Source organism: Piliocolobus tephrosceles, chromosome 4 (genome assembly GCF_002776525.5).
Source record: "Piliocolobus tephrosceles isolate RC106 chromosome 4, ASM277652v3, whole genome shotgun sequence".
NCBI lineage: Eukaryota > Metazoa > Chordata > Mammalia > Primates > Cercopithecidae > Piliocolobus > Piliocolobus tephrosceles.
Genome location: NC_045437.1, coordinates 150,248,052 through 150,267,727, shown reverse-complemented (window position 1 = coordinate 150,267,727; position 19,676 = coordinate 150,248,052). Strand labels below are relative to the sequence as shown.

At 35.8% G+C, this 19,676-nt stretch overlaps 1 protein-coding gene across 16 annotated transcripts in view; it reads left to right on the top strand.

The window, feature by feature from the left end:
• The window catches only part of LOC111528060 (ankyrin repeat and KH domain-containing protein 1), a 140,476-nt gene that overhangs the window by 76,688 nt on the left and 44,112 nt on the right, over positions 1–19,676 (top strand). For 12 of the 16 annotated variants that reach the window (XM_023194705.2, XM_023194744.2, XM_023194722.2 and 9 more), the window contains 5 exons: positions 538–625; positions 3,381–3,508; positions 3,937–4,080; positions 5,321–5,423; positions 15,236–15,994. In XM_023194705.2, the coding sequence (XP_023050473.1) occupies positions 538–625; positions 3,381–3,508; positions 3,937–4,080; positions 5,321–5,423; positions 15,236–15,994 (1,222 nt within the window). The remainder of the gene's footprint in view (positions 1–537; positions 626–3,380; positions 3,509–3,936; positions 4,081–5,320; positions 5,424–15,235; positions 15,995–19,676) is intronic. The other 4 variants (XM_023194788.2, XM_023194772.2, XM_023194693.2 and 1 more) reach the window with 3 other exon arrangements.

The window sequence follows — 19,676 nt, the reverse complement described above, 5'->3', positions numbered from 1 at the left end:
TTGTATCTTTTGCCTTTGACTATTCAAGTATTTAATTTCTACTTAAAAAATCTACCCATTGGTATATTTTTCTTCTTCATTTTTCCGTTACTCCTAAAATACCATAGTGTTTTTCTTCAGGGAATCATTTGCATCCTTTGATAGAGCTTTTATTGGCTTCTGCTATAAGATCAAGATTCTTCTAATCGTTTCACAGTACTGAGGTTCATTTTTCACAGTCCAGATAAATAGGAAACATTTTTTAAAACTTAGAATTAGAAAAATGCAGTGATTTCTCTTTGGGAACTAAACAAAACATTAATATTATCTTTAATGGTTATTACTTGGTATGCAAAACTGAACTTGCCCTTAGAAAGTTACATTATCTAGTGTGGACTGAAAATCCTGTATATTGGGGGAATTGAGGTAGGTGGTATAAGTATCTACATTGAGTAAGTATATTAAATCCTCATTATTTCTCATTTCATCAGTACTGTTTTTAAAATAGATGGTTAGACTGTTGGCATTGATGGATTATTTTTTCCATTTCTTTAACAGGAACATGAATCTGAAGGTGGAAGAACACCTTTGATGAAAGCTGCAAGAGCTGGTCATTTGTGCACTGTGCAGTTTCTTATTAGCAAAGGTAAAGAAAGGGCAAGTGATCATTTCCAAGAGGCTACAGTTTATGGGAAAAAAATCCTAAACTGTTGCAATTTATGTTATGGCTACTTTACCTATAGTAAAGTATTGTATTCTTGCCTTTTGTTGTTGTATTTTATGTAGTAAGCATAGAGTTTGTGAGTTATTTACCAGGAATTTTCTTTGTTAGTTTTGAATTTTAAGTTTTCACTAACCAAACAACATGTGGTTGCTCCCAACTTAGAAAAGCCAAATGTAAAATGTCCCACTATGATTAGGTGGATATTCAACAGCTAATGATAAGTCTGTTCTGCTGGAGATGTGGGTGGGGGACAGAGAGGAAGTCTGCTACTGTGGTACTTGTTTGTGGTACAGTTGAATTAACTGAGTTTGTAAGGGTCTTATTTATTATAATTTTTATATTTCTTTAGAAATTCTATTATTAGAATTATATTTAGGCAAAAATTTACAACTGATGGATGAAGAATTAGCGTAAGACTGTTTACTGCAGAAAAATAAAATGCTGTGGAACCAATGTTAGGTTTAACCATATATAATTGTCATGTTATGAATCAAAAATGGTAATGTTAGCAGTTTCATCTGGTTCAGCCTAACTCTTTGTATAGAGTCAGAAATACTGTGGCATCTAATGAAACATCCTAGGATAGGATGATAAAAATACAAGGAAGATTCATTCAGGTGGTATTATGTTGTTAGGATAAAATTTATATTTATATTTTAATAGATTTCTGACATGTAGTAACATTAAAAATGCAGGGTAAGATTTTATCATTTTGTTTTATTTTTTTTGAGAAGGAGTTTCACTGTTTTTGCCCAGGCTGGAGTGCAATGGCACAAACATGGCTCACTGCAACCTCCATCTCCCGGGTTCAAGTGATTCTCTTGCCTCAGCCTCCTGACTAGCTGGGATTACAGGCATGCACCACCATGCCCAGCTAATTTTGTATTTTTAGTAGAGACAGGGTTTTACCATGGTTGGCCAGCGTGGTCTCAAACTCCTGACCTGAGGTGATCCACCAGCCTCGGCCCCCTAAAGTGCTGGGATTACAGGCATGAGCCACCGCACCTGGCCAGATTTTATCATTTTAAATGTACTTGTTTTCTTCTGAATTGGATAAAACTAGGTTTATTTTCTTCATATTGCATTTTTGCTGCCAAGTAACGCGTATCTTTACGTAATATAGTCTGTAAAAGCTGCTTACCTCAACCACAAAGAAATAAATAGACAGATAATCTCTGGAGTTCTCTTATGCTTCTTTACTAAAGAGGATACCTAATCATACCCAACAACAACCTGCTAAGAATATAATCAGGCTTGTCAGGAATAGGAACACATTGATTATATCCTTTCAGGTAAAATAATCCTGTCATCTAAAATAATTTCATGTTGCTAATCTCAGGATGTTTATTGCTGTATTTTACCTTTCCCAAAAGGTACTTCTATGCAAGTTAGGATTAGATTCAGCTGAATATTTTCTGAAAATTAGACAAACTGATAGTAGTAGTTTTACCCACCGACTTATTTTTCTCTTGAATAAGATAGGTAGAATTAAGAAGGAAGAATGAAGTTCTATTGTCTTAACTTTCTAGTTGAGATCTTTTGAAATTGTTAAAGGTAGCTGAACTAAAGTTATTTTTTCCAGGGGTCAAAAATAATTTATCTGGCCGGGCGCGGTGGCTCAAGCCTGTAATCCCAGCTCTTTGGGAGGCCGAGACGGGTGGATCACAAGGTCAGAAGATCGAGACTATCCTGGCTAACACGGTGAAACCCCGTCTCTACTAAAAAATACAAAAAACTAGCTGGGCGAGGTGGCAGGCGCCTGTAGTCCCAGCTACTCGGGAGGCTGAGGCAGGAGAATGGCGTAAACTCAGGAGGCGGAGCTTGCAGTGAGCTGAGATCCGGCCACTGCACTCCAGCCTGGGCGACAGAGCCAGACTCCGTCTCAAAAAAAAAAAAAAAAAAATTATCAAAAAAGAAGCTAAGAAAAGGCTTTGCATTTAGACATTTTTCAGGTCATGTTATACACAGCTATTGAACAACCTGCCTTTCAAATAACATATCTGGATAATATTCTATCTTCTCTTCATATCCAGGTCCCCCAACTCTTAAAATACACAATATGAAGAATTACATATCTCTTAAACATTGCTTTAAAAAATCTGTTTTCTCTACTTTGAGACCTGGCTATATTGCCACTTTCTAGTAGATCAAAAATGTCTTTGAAATATTTTGAGTTATATACGGTGGTGTTATTTGATGCTTACATTAACCTGTATATATTTATTAATCTTAGTCTTCTAGATTTTCCATTTTAAAAGTGATATTGAATGAACGAACTACAGCTTCATGCAACATTGTGGATGAATCTCACAAATATAATATTGAGTGAAAGAAGCCAGACGCAAAAGAGTACATTGTATGATTCCGCTCATATAAAGTTCAAAAACTAAAACCAGTTTGGAAGTCAGGGTAGTGATTGCCATTGGGAGGCTGGGTAGTGACTGAAAGGGAACACAAGATGGGGCTTTTGGTATGTGGATAATGTTCTGTTTCTTGCTCTGGGTGCTGGTTACACAGGTGTGTGTTCATTTTGTGAAAAAAATTCAAACTATGTACTTATAATTTGTATACTTTTTTGTATCTACATTATACTTCACAAAAAATTGTTAAATGATACTAACTGTGAACTGGCTTGATTTCAACCTTTGCTGAGATTGCTATTTATTTTTCTTCAAAGGTGCCAATGTTAACAGGGCTACAGCCAATAATGATCATACAGTAGTGTCGCTGGCATGTGCAGGAGGCCACTTGGCAGTTGTTGAGCTACTCTTGGCTCATGGGGCTGACCCTACTCATCGACTCAAGGTAGTCTACTTTAAAATAAGTAAACAGGCTGTATGTGATGGCTCATGCCTATAGTCCCAGCGCTTTGGAAGACTGAGGCGGGTGGATCACTTGAGCCCAGGAGTTTGAGACTAGTCTGGGCAACATAAGGAGACCCCATGTCTATTAAAAAAAACCACACACACATATATGTATATGTGTGTGTGTTTTATAACTATGCATATATTATGTATACATGTATATATATAGTTTATATATATACATGTATTATATATGTGTGTGTTTTATAACTATACATGTATTATTTACATATATGTATATAAATACATGTACAGTTATAAAAATATGATCTTAGTGCTTAATATTTAATACTGTTTAGATGAGTTTTGATTTTATATGAGCTGCTAAGAAACCATAAAGAATTAATTAGCGTGGCAATTCTTTTTCAGGATGGTTCAACAATGCTCATTGAGGCTGCAAAGGGTGGCCATACTAATGTAGTTTCTTATCTGTTGGATTATCCAAATAATGTTCTGTCAGTTCCCACCACAGATGTATCTCAGCTCACCCCACCTTCTCAAGATCAGTCTCAGGTAAAGTAAAATGGAGCTTATTTGTTAACATAAATATTCTTCAATGTGATTAGAAGTTTTTGTTTAAAATCAGTTTTAAGTAAAATGGACTTGTTTTTATTTTCTGTTACATATTGAAAAAATCATGATTCTAAATTCTTTAGGATTTATTTTCTTTAAAGGTACACTGAAATTTGTTATTGCCTTATTTATTGAAAATAGTGGTTTTTAAAAACCACTTAATATCAAATATAAACGTAAGTATTCTAAGTTGTTATCTTATTACAACTAGGTTTTTCAGGGTTTTTTATTTGTTTTTTAACAAGAGAATCAAGAGAAAGCTTTTTCTTTTTTTTCTTTTTTTTTTTTTTTTTTGAGATGGAGTCTTGCTGTGTTGCCCAGGCTGGAGTGCAGTGGCACGATCTCGGCTCACTGCAACCTCTGCCTCCCAGGCTCAAGCGATTCTCTTGCCTCAGTCTCCCAAGTAGCTGGGACTGTAGGCATGCGCCACCATGCCTGGCTAATTTTTTGTGTTTTAGTGGAGATGGAGTTTCACCATGTTGCCCAGGGTGGTCTCAAACTCCTGAGCTCAGGCGATCCACCTGCCTCAGCCTCCCAAAGTGCTGGAATTACAGGCATGAGCCACATGCCCGGCCGAAAAAGCATTTTCTTAGTACCACCCAAGGTAGTATTAATTATCCTAGAGATAGTGACTTTTGTCAACCATGAAAGTATAGGTAACATAAGCGCTAAAAGTTCATGAAAGTAACTTTTAAACCTACTTTAAATTATGGAGAAAATATAGAGATTTTACTAGTATATTAAGTTGGTGAGATCCTAATTTCTTTTCCACAAAGTCATCCTGAAAACTGCTAGCATACCCCAATTCAAGAAATATATTAGATTTTTGTTTTATTTTGATCCATGTAGAATTCAAGCAAGGGTAAATTGGCTAGTGGGTAGTGAATATGTGACTTGTACCCCTAGCTATAATTGGAACCAGCAAGGTGTTCTATTCAGCAAGGGAGTAATGTTATTTCCATTTAGTTAAAATCATTGACTACTTGTAGATTGCCTGACTGTCTAATCAGTAGTCTCAAAAATTATAGTTTGGTGAAAGCTTTTTTTAAAAAAAGCTTTAGGAAACAAAAGTGCATTTGGTGGTATATGAAGATAACCTAAAACAGGATGTCTGTTTCAATTATGGGACTTGGTTTTATTCTTTGGTCTGAGATGATTTTTTTCTGAGTTGACTTTTTAGGTTCCACGTGTGCCAATGCATACACTTGCCATGGTTGTACCTCCCCAGGAACCTGACAGAACTTCACAGGAGAACTCTCCTGCCCTTTTAGGAGGGCAAAAAGGTTAGTTATTGAATTATTTTTCTTAAAAAGGGGATTTTTTCACCTAATTGATAAATGCAGAAATGTACCTTAATGGTACAGAGTTACTGTGTACCCATGGCTAATTGAGGTAGATAATTCTGACAAATGCAAATAGTCTTACTATCTAAAACCAAAAAGACATAAGTGTTAGGAAAAATAACTTCTTATTTTCCTGTTAACATACTGATAGATATAGCTTTCATCTGGCACAGATGAAAATACTTAAAAAACAAGCCAAGTTCTTAATTATATTAAAGTAACCATAGTTTATCAGACATTCATTTTTCATTTGATAATTCTTTAGCTAACCAATAGTGTATGAAGAATGAAAATGCATATTTGCTATCTAGTTAAGTTTTTGTAACATTGATTCAGTTAATGAGTGAGAAGTTTAAGAATTACCTTCAGTTGCATTTATGCAATGCTGAATATAATAGATTATCTGTCACTATGTGAACCTGGACAAAAAAACTATCAAAATAAAATGTATACAAGTAATATCCAAATGACTATTAAGAAGGACAGTAAACTACTTAAAAAACTCAAGTTTATGAGCTCTGATATGTTTCTGCTGTCTTTATATTTGTAAATGAAAAGTACCTTCATGTATAAATGTACCTTCACTTGATAATTATGTATAGTTGTAATATCTGAGTTCCCTGAAATAAAGAAAATAGTTAATATGTAGGATGTTTAAAACTATATAAAAACAAACTTACGAACATAGTTCATTTAGTGTTTGATAATCAAGACCTAGATATTGAAATCACAATGAGGTATGCAAGTGTATATTAATATCTGTAACACTGATTTAAGAAAAGTTGGTTTGGGTTGACTGTTACAGCAGTAAACAGAAACTTCTTTCAAATTATGCCAATTTTAGTAATTTAAAATATTGGGGGGCCTTCTCCAGGGCTAAACTATTAATTTCAGAGATGAAATATCTGTACTCTCTCTGACTTAAGCTAATTCTAACAGTTTTTCATGAAACACCTAACTATTCAAAATTTTCCTGCTGTTTTTAATCTTAACAATTAAAAAGCAAATTAAATATGCATCCATAAGTATCATAATCAGCTGATATTTAACCTTTAGTAAAATATTTAAGGCTAAATGCCTCTGTTTTTTGGGTTTTTTTTTTTTTTTTTTTTTTTTTCTGGTTTTTATTTGGCTAAATCTTATAGAGGACTGTAGTAACTTTGGCTTTGGAAATTCAGTACTAAATAAGAATCACTGGCCGGGCATGGTGGCTCACACCTGTAATCCCAGCACTTTGAGAGGCTGAGGCGGGTGGATCACCTGAGGTCAGGAGTTCAAGACCAGCCTGGCCAATATGGTGAAACCCCCATCTCTACTAAAAATATGAAAACTTAGCCAGGTATGGTGGCAGGTGCCTGTAATCCCAGCTAGTCGGGAGGCTGAGGCAGGAGAATCGCTTGAAGCCAGGAGGTGGAGGTTGCAGTGAGCTGAGTTCAGGCTATTGCATTCCAGCCTGGGCAACAAGAGCAAAACTCTGTCTAAAAAAAAAAAAAATCATTTAAAAAAATATAGGCCACGTGTGGTGGCTCACACTTGTAATCCCAACACTTTGGGAGGCTGAAACAAGCCAGTCACTTGAGTTTGAGACCAGCCTGGCCAACATGGCGAAACCCCATCTCTACTAAAAATACAAAAATTAGCTGGGCGTGGTAGTGCGCGCCTGTAATTCCAGCTACTAGGGAGGCTGAGGCATGAGAATCACTTGAACCCGGGAGGCAGAGGTTGCAGTGAGCCAAGATCTTGCCACTGCACTCCAGCCAGGGTGATGGAGTGAGACTCTCAGAAAAAAATTAAGGCCAGGCGCAGGGGCTCAACACCTATAATCCCCGCACTTTGGCAGGCCAGGTGCGTAGATTGCTTGAGCCCAGGAGTTTGAGATCAGCCTGGGCAACATGGCGAAACCCTGTCTCTACAAAAAAATACAAAAGTTAGCCAGGAGTGGTGGCACAAGCCTGTAGTCCTTGCTACTAGGGAGTCTGTAGTGGGAGGATCACTTGAGCCTGGGAGACCGAGGCTGCAGTGAGTCATGAGTGTGCCATTGCACCCTAGTGTGGGCCACCGAGTGAGACCCTGACCCCCCCAAAAAAAAAAAACTAGAAAAAGAAAAAAAGTAGGCTATGTGTCATGGCTCATACCTGTAATCCCAATGCTTTGGGAAGCCGAGGCAGAATGATTGACCAGCCTGCCCAGCATAGGAGAACCTGTCTCTATTTTAAAAATTTAAAAATTAGCCAGGCATGGTTGCCTGTGCCTGTAGTCCCAGCTACTCAGGAAACTGAGGCAGAAAGATCACTTGCACCCAGGAGATCCAGGCAGCAGTGAGCTATGATTGTAACACTGCACCCCAGCCTGGGCGACAGTCAAAAAAAATAAAAATAAAAATAAATAAATAACACAGATCCACAAAACAATCAAGAAATAAGCTAGATACAATGTATGCCAAGAGGAAATAAAAACATTTTAAATTTAGATTTAATATGTAAATAATCTGAGATGTTTAGGTAGTGATTTTTTAAGTTTATACTCTAGTGAGTAACTATATTTTTGCTTACTGAAATATCTTGGACTATTTATTTATTTTCTGCATTTTGATGTTTTCTTACTAAATAGGATAAACATGAGCTACCTTTCTAAGGCATCTTTCATTTTACTAAATTATTAGGGTTATCCCTAATTAATGTTTGTATTTAGACACTTGGGCACTTGCTATTGCTATCAACCAAATGGCATTGGAAATCTAACAGTTATTTATGCGGGATCAAACTGTGATAATGCATTGTGTTAAAATGTCATGTTAGTATAAATCACACATATCATAGAATATTATGTTGCTATGAATTAGGAAAAATTAAAATTAAATTTCATTTAATTATGGAAAAGAACACACTGAATTACCAGGATAGGAAAACCTATCTTAAATAATTAAAGATATAACTTTTTTTTTTTTTATATTTAAAGCTCCTTTTTCTTCTTCAACCTTCTCTTTTATGTCTCTGGAAGAGCTCCCTTGAGTGGTGAAATTGCTGTTTGACCCTTTTGTTTTTGTTTCCTCCAAGTCCATATATTACTTCTGTGTCGTGTATGTGATTAGGGATGGACAAAGGGTTCTTATTCTCCAGGACTCTCTTCTTTTCCTCTTCCAGCAAGCATCTTTTCAGATTCTTATAACATTTTACTCCTGTTTTCAATAAATCTTTTTATTATTAATATCTTCATCCTTTTAAAAATTATTGCCCAATTATTGCCATATTGCCCGTATTAATGCCCATAAATCTTACCCAGGTGTTTGATATATGTTCTACTCAGATATTCTTTTCTTTCATGCCCCATGTGTACCAGTTGTACAGGCTCTGTCCATCTTGATTCATATCCTCCCAATTTAGGCAACTTGATCTCACTTGTCTGTTGTTGGTTTTCAAGGATTCAGGATTCTAGGTGGCATCTAACAGAGGCCTCAGAATCACGTCCATAAACAAAATATGAAACTCAGAGTAATGTGCTCAGTTTTCCAGCATTATTTATTACCTGCAGTTACAAACATTCAGATGGGAAAGGATACATAAGTAATGTAAATCTGTTGCGTTGTTATAACTGGTTCTACAGAGGTTTTAAGAGAAGATTCTTTTTGATCTTTTGCAAGTTGTGTAACTTAGAGTTAATCTGCTGCAGAGCATTTAAAGTTATGTCAGGATAAACAAAACACATCTTTTGTGTATACCTCAAGCCCTCCTAAGGAGTAATTTCCTCTTCTCTGAACTTCTAGAGTACTTCATTGGATCTTCCTTCCAGTTCTTGTCACTTTTGCTTCCTCCCCTCTACTTGGGACCTCAAGTGTAGAGGGTTGAGTTAATCATAACTCAATTTCTGGTGCTTTATCACCGTAACTTCTCCGTTTCATTTATTCCCTTTTATTTCTCTTTCCATTCCCCTGCTTCCCCCATAGATAATCATTTCAGTATTTGATGTATATATTCTTTTGTTCTTATAAAATCTTATAAAATATTTATTTTATATATGTGTGTGTGAGTGTATTTTTTTTTCTTTTTTTTTTTTTTGAGACAGGGTCTCACTTTGTCACCCAGGCTGGAGTACAGTGGCGCAGTCTCAGCTCACTGCAGCCCCAACCTCCGAGGTTCAAGCAGTCCTCCTGCCTCAGCCCTCCCTGCAAGTAGCTGGGACTACAGGCGCCCTGCCACTACACTTGGCTAATTTTTTGTGTTTTTGGTAGAGATAGGGTTTTGCCATGTTGCCCACGCTGGTCTTGAAGTCCTGAGCTCAAGCGATCTGCCTGCCTCGTCCTCCCAAAGTGCTAGGATTACAGGTGTGAGTCACCACACCCGGTGATTACCTTGTATTTTTAATTTACATAAATAGTATTATGCTACAGATTCCATTTTGTTTTTTCCCTTTGTTTACTCAATACTGTTTTTAAGATTTATCCACCTATCTCTAGATTGTGTCTACCTATAGCATAGTGCTTCACACCCTGTATATCCTCCATGCTTTTATTTGTCCTTTCTCCCAGTGACAAATATCCCGATTGCCTCTATTTTCTCACCCCCACTAACAATGCTTTGATGAAAATATTTGTACAGTCCCTTTATGGATCTACGTAAGAATTTCTTTGGAACATCATCTCCCCACTTAGACTGTAAGCTCCGTAAGGGCAGGGTTTACGTTGCTCATCTTTATATGATCTACCATGCCTTGCTTGTATTAGATGTTTAAGTATTTATTGAATAAATTAATGAGTGCTAGGCTAAGAATATAGATTATTTTGAAGGCAGAAGAAAATTCTTAAGCATTTTTAAGAAACACATTGTGATTAAAGAGATGTTTTTAAAAAGTAATCAAGAAGTAGCATTCTAGAATGGTGGGAAAGAGATTGAAAACAGAAGTGTAAATGTAAAGTAAGAAATTAGCATGCTGCTTTTATATGTTAGAGTTGCTTTTTGGAGTAAGTAACATGAAAAGTTCTCACATTTTTATATCATCATTAAAATTATATAGAAAAATTGTATATACAGTGAATGGTATTGAGTATTCCTCTGGAAACTGTACTGCTAATATTCTTTAGTCACTTTCCATTATGTAATCATTCTTATGTTGATTTACACATGCCCAAATTTGATAATATCTTTTAACATATATACTTGTAGTAATAGGAAGAAGACTGAATTAATCTGTTAACATGTAACATAGATGTTTATTTGGACACAGTTAAGTGATTGCTATGTTAAAGATGTATAATGTGTCCTGTTAGTTTGGGAAATTTTGAGATGAATATTTAGACATAAAGGAAAAATAAGTCCGTTCTAGGTTAGTGGCTTTCATTTTTGACTATGACCACAATAAGAAACATTTTATATTGAAGCCCAGGACACATCATACATCTGTTTATCAAAACAGAAATTCCAGTGGATAATAAACACTCTACTACATTTGATGCACTGTGTTATTTTTAGTTATACTTTCTCAACCTGATTTTCTATTTGAGACCCAGTTGGGAATGCTGTTTAAAAATCATTCTAGTAGGGTACTGTGTGATAATGTAAGCAAGGGAATTGCAGAACAAGGTTTAAATTTTATAGACAAAACCAAGTAAGGAAATATGAAATCTAGTCTAGATCCTTCTGTGTATCATGTTTTTTTCCCATTGGCCATTATTTTTCCATTGTACAATGCACTAATTATTTTAGATACAAAAATGATTGATGGGATTAAGCTCAATCCAATAAAAAACAAAATATTTGGCTAATATATGTCCACCTCATTCCTTCACTGCCAATAAAAAAATAAAGGCCATGTTTAAGCTGTCACTAGATCATGGCTTCTACTACAGACTTTTTCTAGTTTTGTTAATGGAGGGAAAGAGAGAGGCAAAGGAATAGGATAGAAACCAAACCAAAAAGATGAAATGGCTATATATTTCTTTCTTTCTTTTTTTTTTTTTTTTGAGACGGAGTTTCGCTTTTGTTGCCCAGGCTGGAGTGCATTGGTACGATCTCAGCTCACTGCAACTTCTGCCTCCCGGGTTCAAGCAATTCTCTTGCTTCAGCCTCCTGAGTAACTGGGATTACAAGCATACACCACCACACCGGGCTAACTAATTTTACATTTTTAGAAGAGACAGGGTTCTTCCATGTTGGTCAGGCTGGTCTAGAACTCCTGACGTCAGGTGATGCACCCATCTAGGCCACCCAAAGTGCTGGGATTATAGGCGTGAGCCACCGCACCCGGCCACCTATATTTCTAAATAGTACTTTATGATATCATTCACTGATACCAGTGAATAGATGTCTTTGTATCTGACACTGTAAGCTGTTTGAAGGAGATAGAACCCTTTTATTTTCTGGTATCTTATAATACTACTTACTACCTATTGAAAATTTTGTTGCTAAAAGAATACTTGTCATAATCTCTACCCAGAAAGTGTATATGTTGCTTTAGCTTCTAGGACTAATCATTATCTGTTTTTCACCAATCTGTTTTATTCTTGATGTTAGAGCTTGTGTTAGTGCTTTGACGTGTATCTAGGCAATTCCACTAACTCCATGACTATTTTGAGATGAACCACTTTTTATGCATCATTTTTGCCATCTTCTGTTTTTAATGCTACATACGTTCTGGGCTTATAGTTTGTATATTAAGTTAAATAAGTTACTCTTAGTAATCTTGTGTTCCACGCTTCTTGCATATTATTTGTTAACAAGATAGACAGGGCCATTCCTATCTGTTACTTCCTCAAAATTCTACTCTTATTTTGGAGTATACTATTTATAAAGATTTTAAATCTGTGAATGTCCAGTGGGGTCATAACATAATTACTAACCAGTCTGGTTAGTGTTGAACTCTTAGCTAGTTTTCCTGAATCTTTTTTTTTTTTTTTTTTTTTTTTTGAGACGGAGTCTCGCTCTGTCGCCCAGGCTGGAGTGCAGTGGCCAGACCTCAGCTCACTGCAAGCTCCGCCTCCCTGGTTTACGCCATACTCCTGCCTCAGCCTCCCGAGTGGCTGGGACTACAGGCGCCTCCCACCTCGCCCGGCTAGTTTTTTTGTATTTTTTTAGTAGAGACGGGGTTTCACCGTGTTAGCCAGGATGGTCTCGATCTCCTGACCTTGTGATCCGCCTGTCTTGACCTCCCAAAGTGCTGGGATTACAGGCTTGAGCCACCGCGCCCGGCCGTTTTCCTGAATCTTAAATACAAATTACTTAGTAACTATACAAGGGTGTTTTGAAACTAATGGATGTTTAAAAGACCATTCAGTCTTTGTAGAACTTCTAAATGTACTCGAGTGATGTCATTGAATTTATCACATGACTGAATATTTCCTTGTTGTTGTTGTGGATTTGTACATTGCTATTTGTGACCATTTACCTTCCTTTTCTTGTTGATTGTCATTAGGCACTTTAAACAAATACCATAAATCAAAACAGGGACTCCTATGTGGTCTTAGGAAAGTAATAATAAAATTAGCTCACAAATCTAATGGCTTTTGCTCTGAAAGAACAATGTCTTTTTCCATCATTTTGCTCAGATAGAAATATAAATTGAGGAAGGCTGAGGCTGGAGAATTACTTGAGATCAGGAGTTCAAGACCAGGCTGAGCAACATAGCAAGACCCCATCTCTTAAAACTATATATATATATATAAATTGAATATAGACAATGTACCTTGCAATTTAAGGAATAACTAAGCCTCTGGAAGTGATTGCAGTGATATTGAAATTGTGGTCATCTTACCTTATTAAAGACAGTATGTAGGGGAAAAACTTAGACTTTTTTAGTAATGACACATGTTGCATATGTTTGAGCTACCTGCAGTTTTGAGATCTCTATTCTAGCAAAAAAGTAGATGAATCTCTAATTTTTTTTTCTTTAGTAGTTTTGTCACCCCTTTGAAATTCAGAACACTTTTTGTCTCTGACCTTTTTTCCTTTGGACTTGAGAATCATTTTTAATACAATGGATGATTTTATTTTAAAAATTCCCAAATTACCTATGTTATTCATATATGTTGACTGCAATTCAAAATAATAGATAACTTTTTTACCCGGCTTTTTTTTCAAACAACTTTATTGTTTAATTTACATACCATAAAGTTCCCTTGTTTTAAATGTGCAATACAATGAATTTTAGTAAATTTACTGAGTTGTGTAACCATCATCACTATCTAGTTTTAGACCATTTCCATCTCCCCAAAAAGATCTCTTATACCTGTTTTCAACTGATCCTCATATTCACTGTTATAACCTCAGGCAGCCACTACTGTCCCTGTCTCTATAGATTTGCCTTGTCTCTGTAGATTTGATATGAGTGGAATTATACCACGTGTGGCCTTTTGATATGAGTGGAATTACACCATGTGTGGTCTTTTGTGTCTAGCTTCTTTCACTTAGTATAATGTTTTTGAGGTTCATTCATGTTGTAGCATGAATCAGTAGGTTGTTCCTTTTTGTTGCTGAATAGTTCTACTTCTTTTTTTTTTTTTTTTTTGAGATGGTCTCGCTCTGTCACCCAGGCTGGAGTGCAGTGGTGTGATCTTGGCTCACTATAAGCTCCGCCTCGCAGGTTCACACCATTTTCCTGCCTCAGCCTCCTGAGTAGCTGGGAGTACAGGCACCCGCCACCATACCTGGCTAATTTTTTGTATTTTTAGTAGAGACGGGGTTTCACCATGTTAGCCAGGATGGTCTCGATTTCCTGACCTCGTGATCCGCCTGCCTTTGCCTCCCAAAGTGCTAGGATTACAGGCGTGAGCCACTGTGCCCAGCCTAGTCCTACTTCTTCTAAATAAGATTAAGACTTAGATTTGCCTCAGAGTAGGTATTGTATGTCAAAAAATTTTTGTCCTTCATTTCATGTCCAGATGTTAGGATTATTAATATTGATAATTATTTTTCAGCTGATTTGTTATAAAGGAAGTCACTTAAGTATAATTTGAAGCCTTAAAATAATATACATTGCCATTGTTTGTTAACATATACTGTCAGTATGAGTAACCCTAAATGGAAAGTGTGATTTTCTCCTAGGATCACTTATTGTTTCTCTCATAGACAGAATTTACTTGAAGGTTCATTTAAATGCACGTTGTCCATTGTGTAGTAAGTTTAACAGTGTTCCGGAACACATGTGTTAAAGGTATATTTAATGGAGAATTTTAGAAAGACATGTCTTGAAAAAACTGATTTCACATTATATTTCAATATAAGAAGAAAAATACTTTGACTGAAAAACACTTTCCCCTACTTTGATCTGTAAGTTTTGGTCTTTTGCGTTAACTCTGCATTGCTCGCAGAGTTAATATTGCTAAAAGAATGATTGTTCTAAATGGGCAGTTAACATTTCTGGTATTTTCAGCGCTATTTTGATACTGCTTTAGATTTGGTGTTCTTTAAAAAGTCCAATCTAATCAGCAGAATTTTGAGATTCTCGTCTCTTCGTTTTCCTTTTCCTTGCCCCTAACTTAATTTCCAAAATCCTCCTATCCTAAAGAGTAGATTTTTAAAACTTCACAGTTTTTGAATTAGCAACATCCTAGTTTGTGCTGCGTGAAGTAGATGAGTATAGGCTTTAACCTGCCTAACACTGGTGTAACTCTGGTGTGACTCTGAACATTCATTCTATAACATTAGTTATAAGGGTTTTGGGAGGGAGGTCCGTGTGTGTGGGAGGGGAGGCTGGTTTTCTTTTCTTTTCTTTTCTTTTTTTTTTTAGCATGGCACTTTTTCAAACATTTTTCATGTGCTTAGGTACATCCAAGCAGAAGTCCAGTTCCCTCCAGGTAGCAGATCAGGACCTACTGCCATCTTTTCACCCATACCAGCCTTTGGAGTGCATAGTTGAGGAGACTGAAGGCAAGCTGAATGAACTGGGACAAAGAATTAGTGCTATTGAAAAAGCACAGCTTAAGTCACTGGAGTTAATTCAAGGTGAACCTCTGAACAAAGATAAGATAGAAGAACTTAAAAAGAACAGAGAAGAGCAAGTCCAGAAGAAGAAGAAAATATTGAAAGAACTGCAGAAAGTGGAAAGGCAGTTGCAGATGAAAACACAGCAGCAATTTACCAAAGAATACTTGGAAACCAAAGGTCAGAAAGACACAGTGTCTCTACACCAGCAGTGCTCTCATAGAGGAGTCTTCCCGGAAGGGGAAGGAGATGGTAGTCTTCCAGAGGATCACTTTTCAGAGTTACCTCAGGTTGACACAATCTTATTTAAAGATAATGATGTTGATGATGAGCAACAGTCTCCACCATCGGCAGAACAGATTGATTTTGTCCCAGTCCAGCCTTTATCATCTCCACAGTGTAACTTTTCCAGTGACTTAGGTTCTAATGGGACAAATTCTCTTGAACTTCAGAAAGTATCAGGTAATCAGCAGATTGTAGGACAGCCTCAGATTGCTATTACTGGACATGATCAGGGGCTGTTAGTTCAAGAACCAGATGGACTAATGGTTGCAACTCCAGCTCAGACGCTTACCGACACTCTTGATGACCTGATAGCAGGTGGGTTAAGAAATATATCTGTAATAATTTCTCTTTAATCTGTGTGCTCAACTTCTTTATATATCCCTCCAAAAACATAGACTTTGTACTTTTCCATTTTAGAACTATCTTTGTAAAATTACCCATTTCTTGAGGTCTTTTGGAAGTGAATTAACTAAGCCCAATAGCACTAACACGCAAAAGTGTGTTTCCCCCTCTTCTTTTTTGTCATATTGCAAAGGCAAAGAAATAAAGTTGCCACAATCCTTTATTTTAAACCGTTGGTATCAAAACCACCGTGTGTTGTGACTTGGATAGGAGATCTCAAAGTGGAATTTCTTTGTAGGCTTTAGAAGTATTCATATAAGATTATACTTAAAATTTTCCTGCTGGTGATTTTCATGTCTGGATATTTTAAATCACACTGCTTTTTTAATTTATAATTTTATGAGATCAACTTAAGTATTTCCAATTAAATGGGATTTTCAGAGAAGACTAAGTATTCCATATTATAATATTTGTGGTAAGAAGATTAAGGTGCATTAAAATTATTGTGACTTGATGATTTGAAGATTGGAATTTTTACATTAACTTTCTTAATGAAAGCACACAGCCACACCACACGCACACACACACACACACCACACACACACACACACACACAGAGAGAGAGAGAAAAAAAAAGGCCTGATAACCTTGAAGTATATGTTTCTGTTTATTGTTGTGTGGAAAATTACAACTAGATATGAAATGAGGTGCACAAGTTTACTTTCCCTTTCATTGTCCTTGCAGCAGTGGGAAAACAGTGCAATTAATCATTTACCTTCCTAAAGATGGCTGGTGAATGTATCACCTCCATGAGAGCCCAGTTCAGAAATGCAGCCAGAATGGCTGTTGACAGTGGATGAAGACCAAGAACTAAGATGTAGCTGGAGTGATATTCAAAGGCAGGCCAGTCCTCTGTCTCTTGATTGCAACATTTTTTTCCTTACTGTTGTCTGTTGCCTCTTGTCATATTCTCCTCCCCTTCTCCCATCCCAGTTATGCTATCTCAGTTTCCTTTCTTCTTTTGTGAGCCTTTAGTCTTCCTGATCTTTACTGAATCTTTTTAAATGTGGAATAAGAATACTGAAATCAGGAATTTTATTGGGCATGTGTATGACTTCCAGTGGTTATAGAATTGTCATATTGCCTTTGAGGCTCCTCTGATATGTATATAGGTATCATTGTGCAGAGGAGGAATGCCTTAGTTTTCTTAAAGAAAATTAAAATTCTGGGAAATGTTTTAAGGAGTTAGGCTCTTTGTTCTTTAATTTGGGTTTTTATGTCTTCAGTTGGTAGGCACAAATTAATTTTGTATTATTAGCATTGAAAGTTGTTTTAAATTATGAATAAATTCTTGTAGTTCATTTGGAATTCTAATTTATAATCTGGGTAAAAACAGATTTTAGAATGTGAAGTATGATTATGAATAATAATGATGAAACTGGTGAACTGGGAATAACATTTTTAAGATGTAGGGTTCTGTAACTAGCATTATAATGTTCCTAATTAAGTGCATAGTTTGCAGTTATGAAATCTGTGTTACTGATCAGTTCAGTTATGTTAGAACTTTTTTTTTTTTTTTTAAAGAATGTAGAAACAGCTCTAAAAGGAACTTGTAGGTGTTAAGGGACATCAAATTTTATTTCACTGAAGTATTTGTTAAATTAGTCTTTTACAAAGTTTGCATGAAACTTAGAAAATTGGCTTAGAAATTATCTTTTAATATATAATATTAATGTAAACAAATAAAATTTAATTTGTATTAGACATTAATACGTACCACATTGTACAATATTCTTTTATTAATAAGTTTTAACTTTTAAATCAGCCAACAAGTATAAAAATTATCTTCATGTAAAAATTTCCATTTTTATGAAGGTTATGTGTTTTGAACTATATGGCAGTAATTATATTTTCTTTACTCAAGATGATGTACCCATCTTAAATTTAAATATTATATTTTCCTAAGTCAAAGTTTGTCTTAATTTTCTTATGTTGAAGGTAAAATAAATAAGGCAAGGGTGAATTAGGTTAATACTTAATTCTGCAATGTAAAATATATTAACATATTGGTAAGATTATAGAGTAGGACAAAGATATAATTAATTTTACTTAACTCTAGTTCTTACCCCTCATATTAGTAAAGGAGAGAATACTGTACATCTTAAAATTCTACTTTAGAATTTTACTTTAGAAGTAAATTTTACTTTAGAAGAATTTTTTGATGTATTATAACAAAACATTTAAATATAGTATTATTTTTTAAATATAGTATTATTTCCTTATTGCTATTCTTTCACAGTATTTGTTGTGATAAGTTGTTTATATAATTTATTAATGTTGCAACTTGATTAGCTGATTAACTTAGCCCTTTAGTGTGTTGTTTGATACGTGTCATACATGATACAGTTCCAAACAGACTATATAAACTCTTGATTAGGAACATGGTTCCTCAAGTCCTTCTGAAAGTGAGCATTGGGTTTTTAGCAGTTACCATAATAGCAAGTCGTTCTCAAAGTTCAAATGTCTAGGAATATAAAGTAATTTAAAGAAATTCAAAATAGCTTTTACCATTGAGCAGCTCTAGAAATGTTTAGTCAAATTTTCTTTTTTTTTGAGAGAGAATCTCACTCAGTCGTCCAGGCTGGAGTGCAGTGGCTTGATCTTGGCTCACTGCAACTTCCACCTCCCAGGTTCAAGCGATTCTCCTGCCTCAGTCTTCTGAGTAACTGGGATTATAGGCACCTGCCACCACACCCAGCTAATTTTTGTATTTTTAATAGAGATGGGGTTTCACCATGTTGACCAGGCTGCTCTTGAACTCCTGACCTCAAGTGATCCACCTGCATCGGCCTCTCAAAGTGTTGGTTTTACAGGCGTGAGCCACTGCACCTGACCAAAATTTTCAATTCTAATGTAGAATGAAGATTGGTGAAAAATCAACTAATATCAATTTATTTACATTTATTGAGCTTTTACCATGCACCAACTTCTGTAATAAATGGTAAATATACTTTATCTCATGGGATAATTATAATTATACTTTAAATAAGTCCTTTTCCCACCTCTATTTTTCTGTTGAAAAACTGAAACTGGCCGGGAGCTGTGGCTCATGCCTGTAATCCCAGCACTTTGGCAGGCAGAGGCGGGCGGCGGATCACTTGAAATCAGAGTTCGAGACCAGCCTGGCCAACATGGTCAAACCCATCTCTACTAAAGTACAAAAATTAGCCAGGCATGGTGGTGCATGCCTGTAATCCCAGCTACTCGGGAGGCTGAGGCAGGAGAATCGCTTGAACCCAGGAGGCGGAGGTTGCAGTCAACCAAGATCACGCCACTGCACTCCAGCATGGGCAACAGAGTGAGACTCTGTCTCAAAAAAAAAAAAAAAAAAAAAAAGAAAAGAAAAACTGAAGCTTAGGGAAATTAAGTTGCTAGTAAGTACCAAGATTCAAACTCAGTTCAGCCAAGTTTAAGAACCTTAGATGTAATATGCATGCATATGTGTCAACTTAAAGTTCTGATTTATCTTTAAGTATTGTTATTTCCTTAGACTTTGAAATTCTATTAATCATTTCCCTTATTTTTATATTAAGATTTGATGTACATGTAAGTTTTAATACAATTTTTGACTTTTTACTATGTTGTTACTATCATT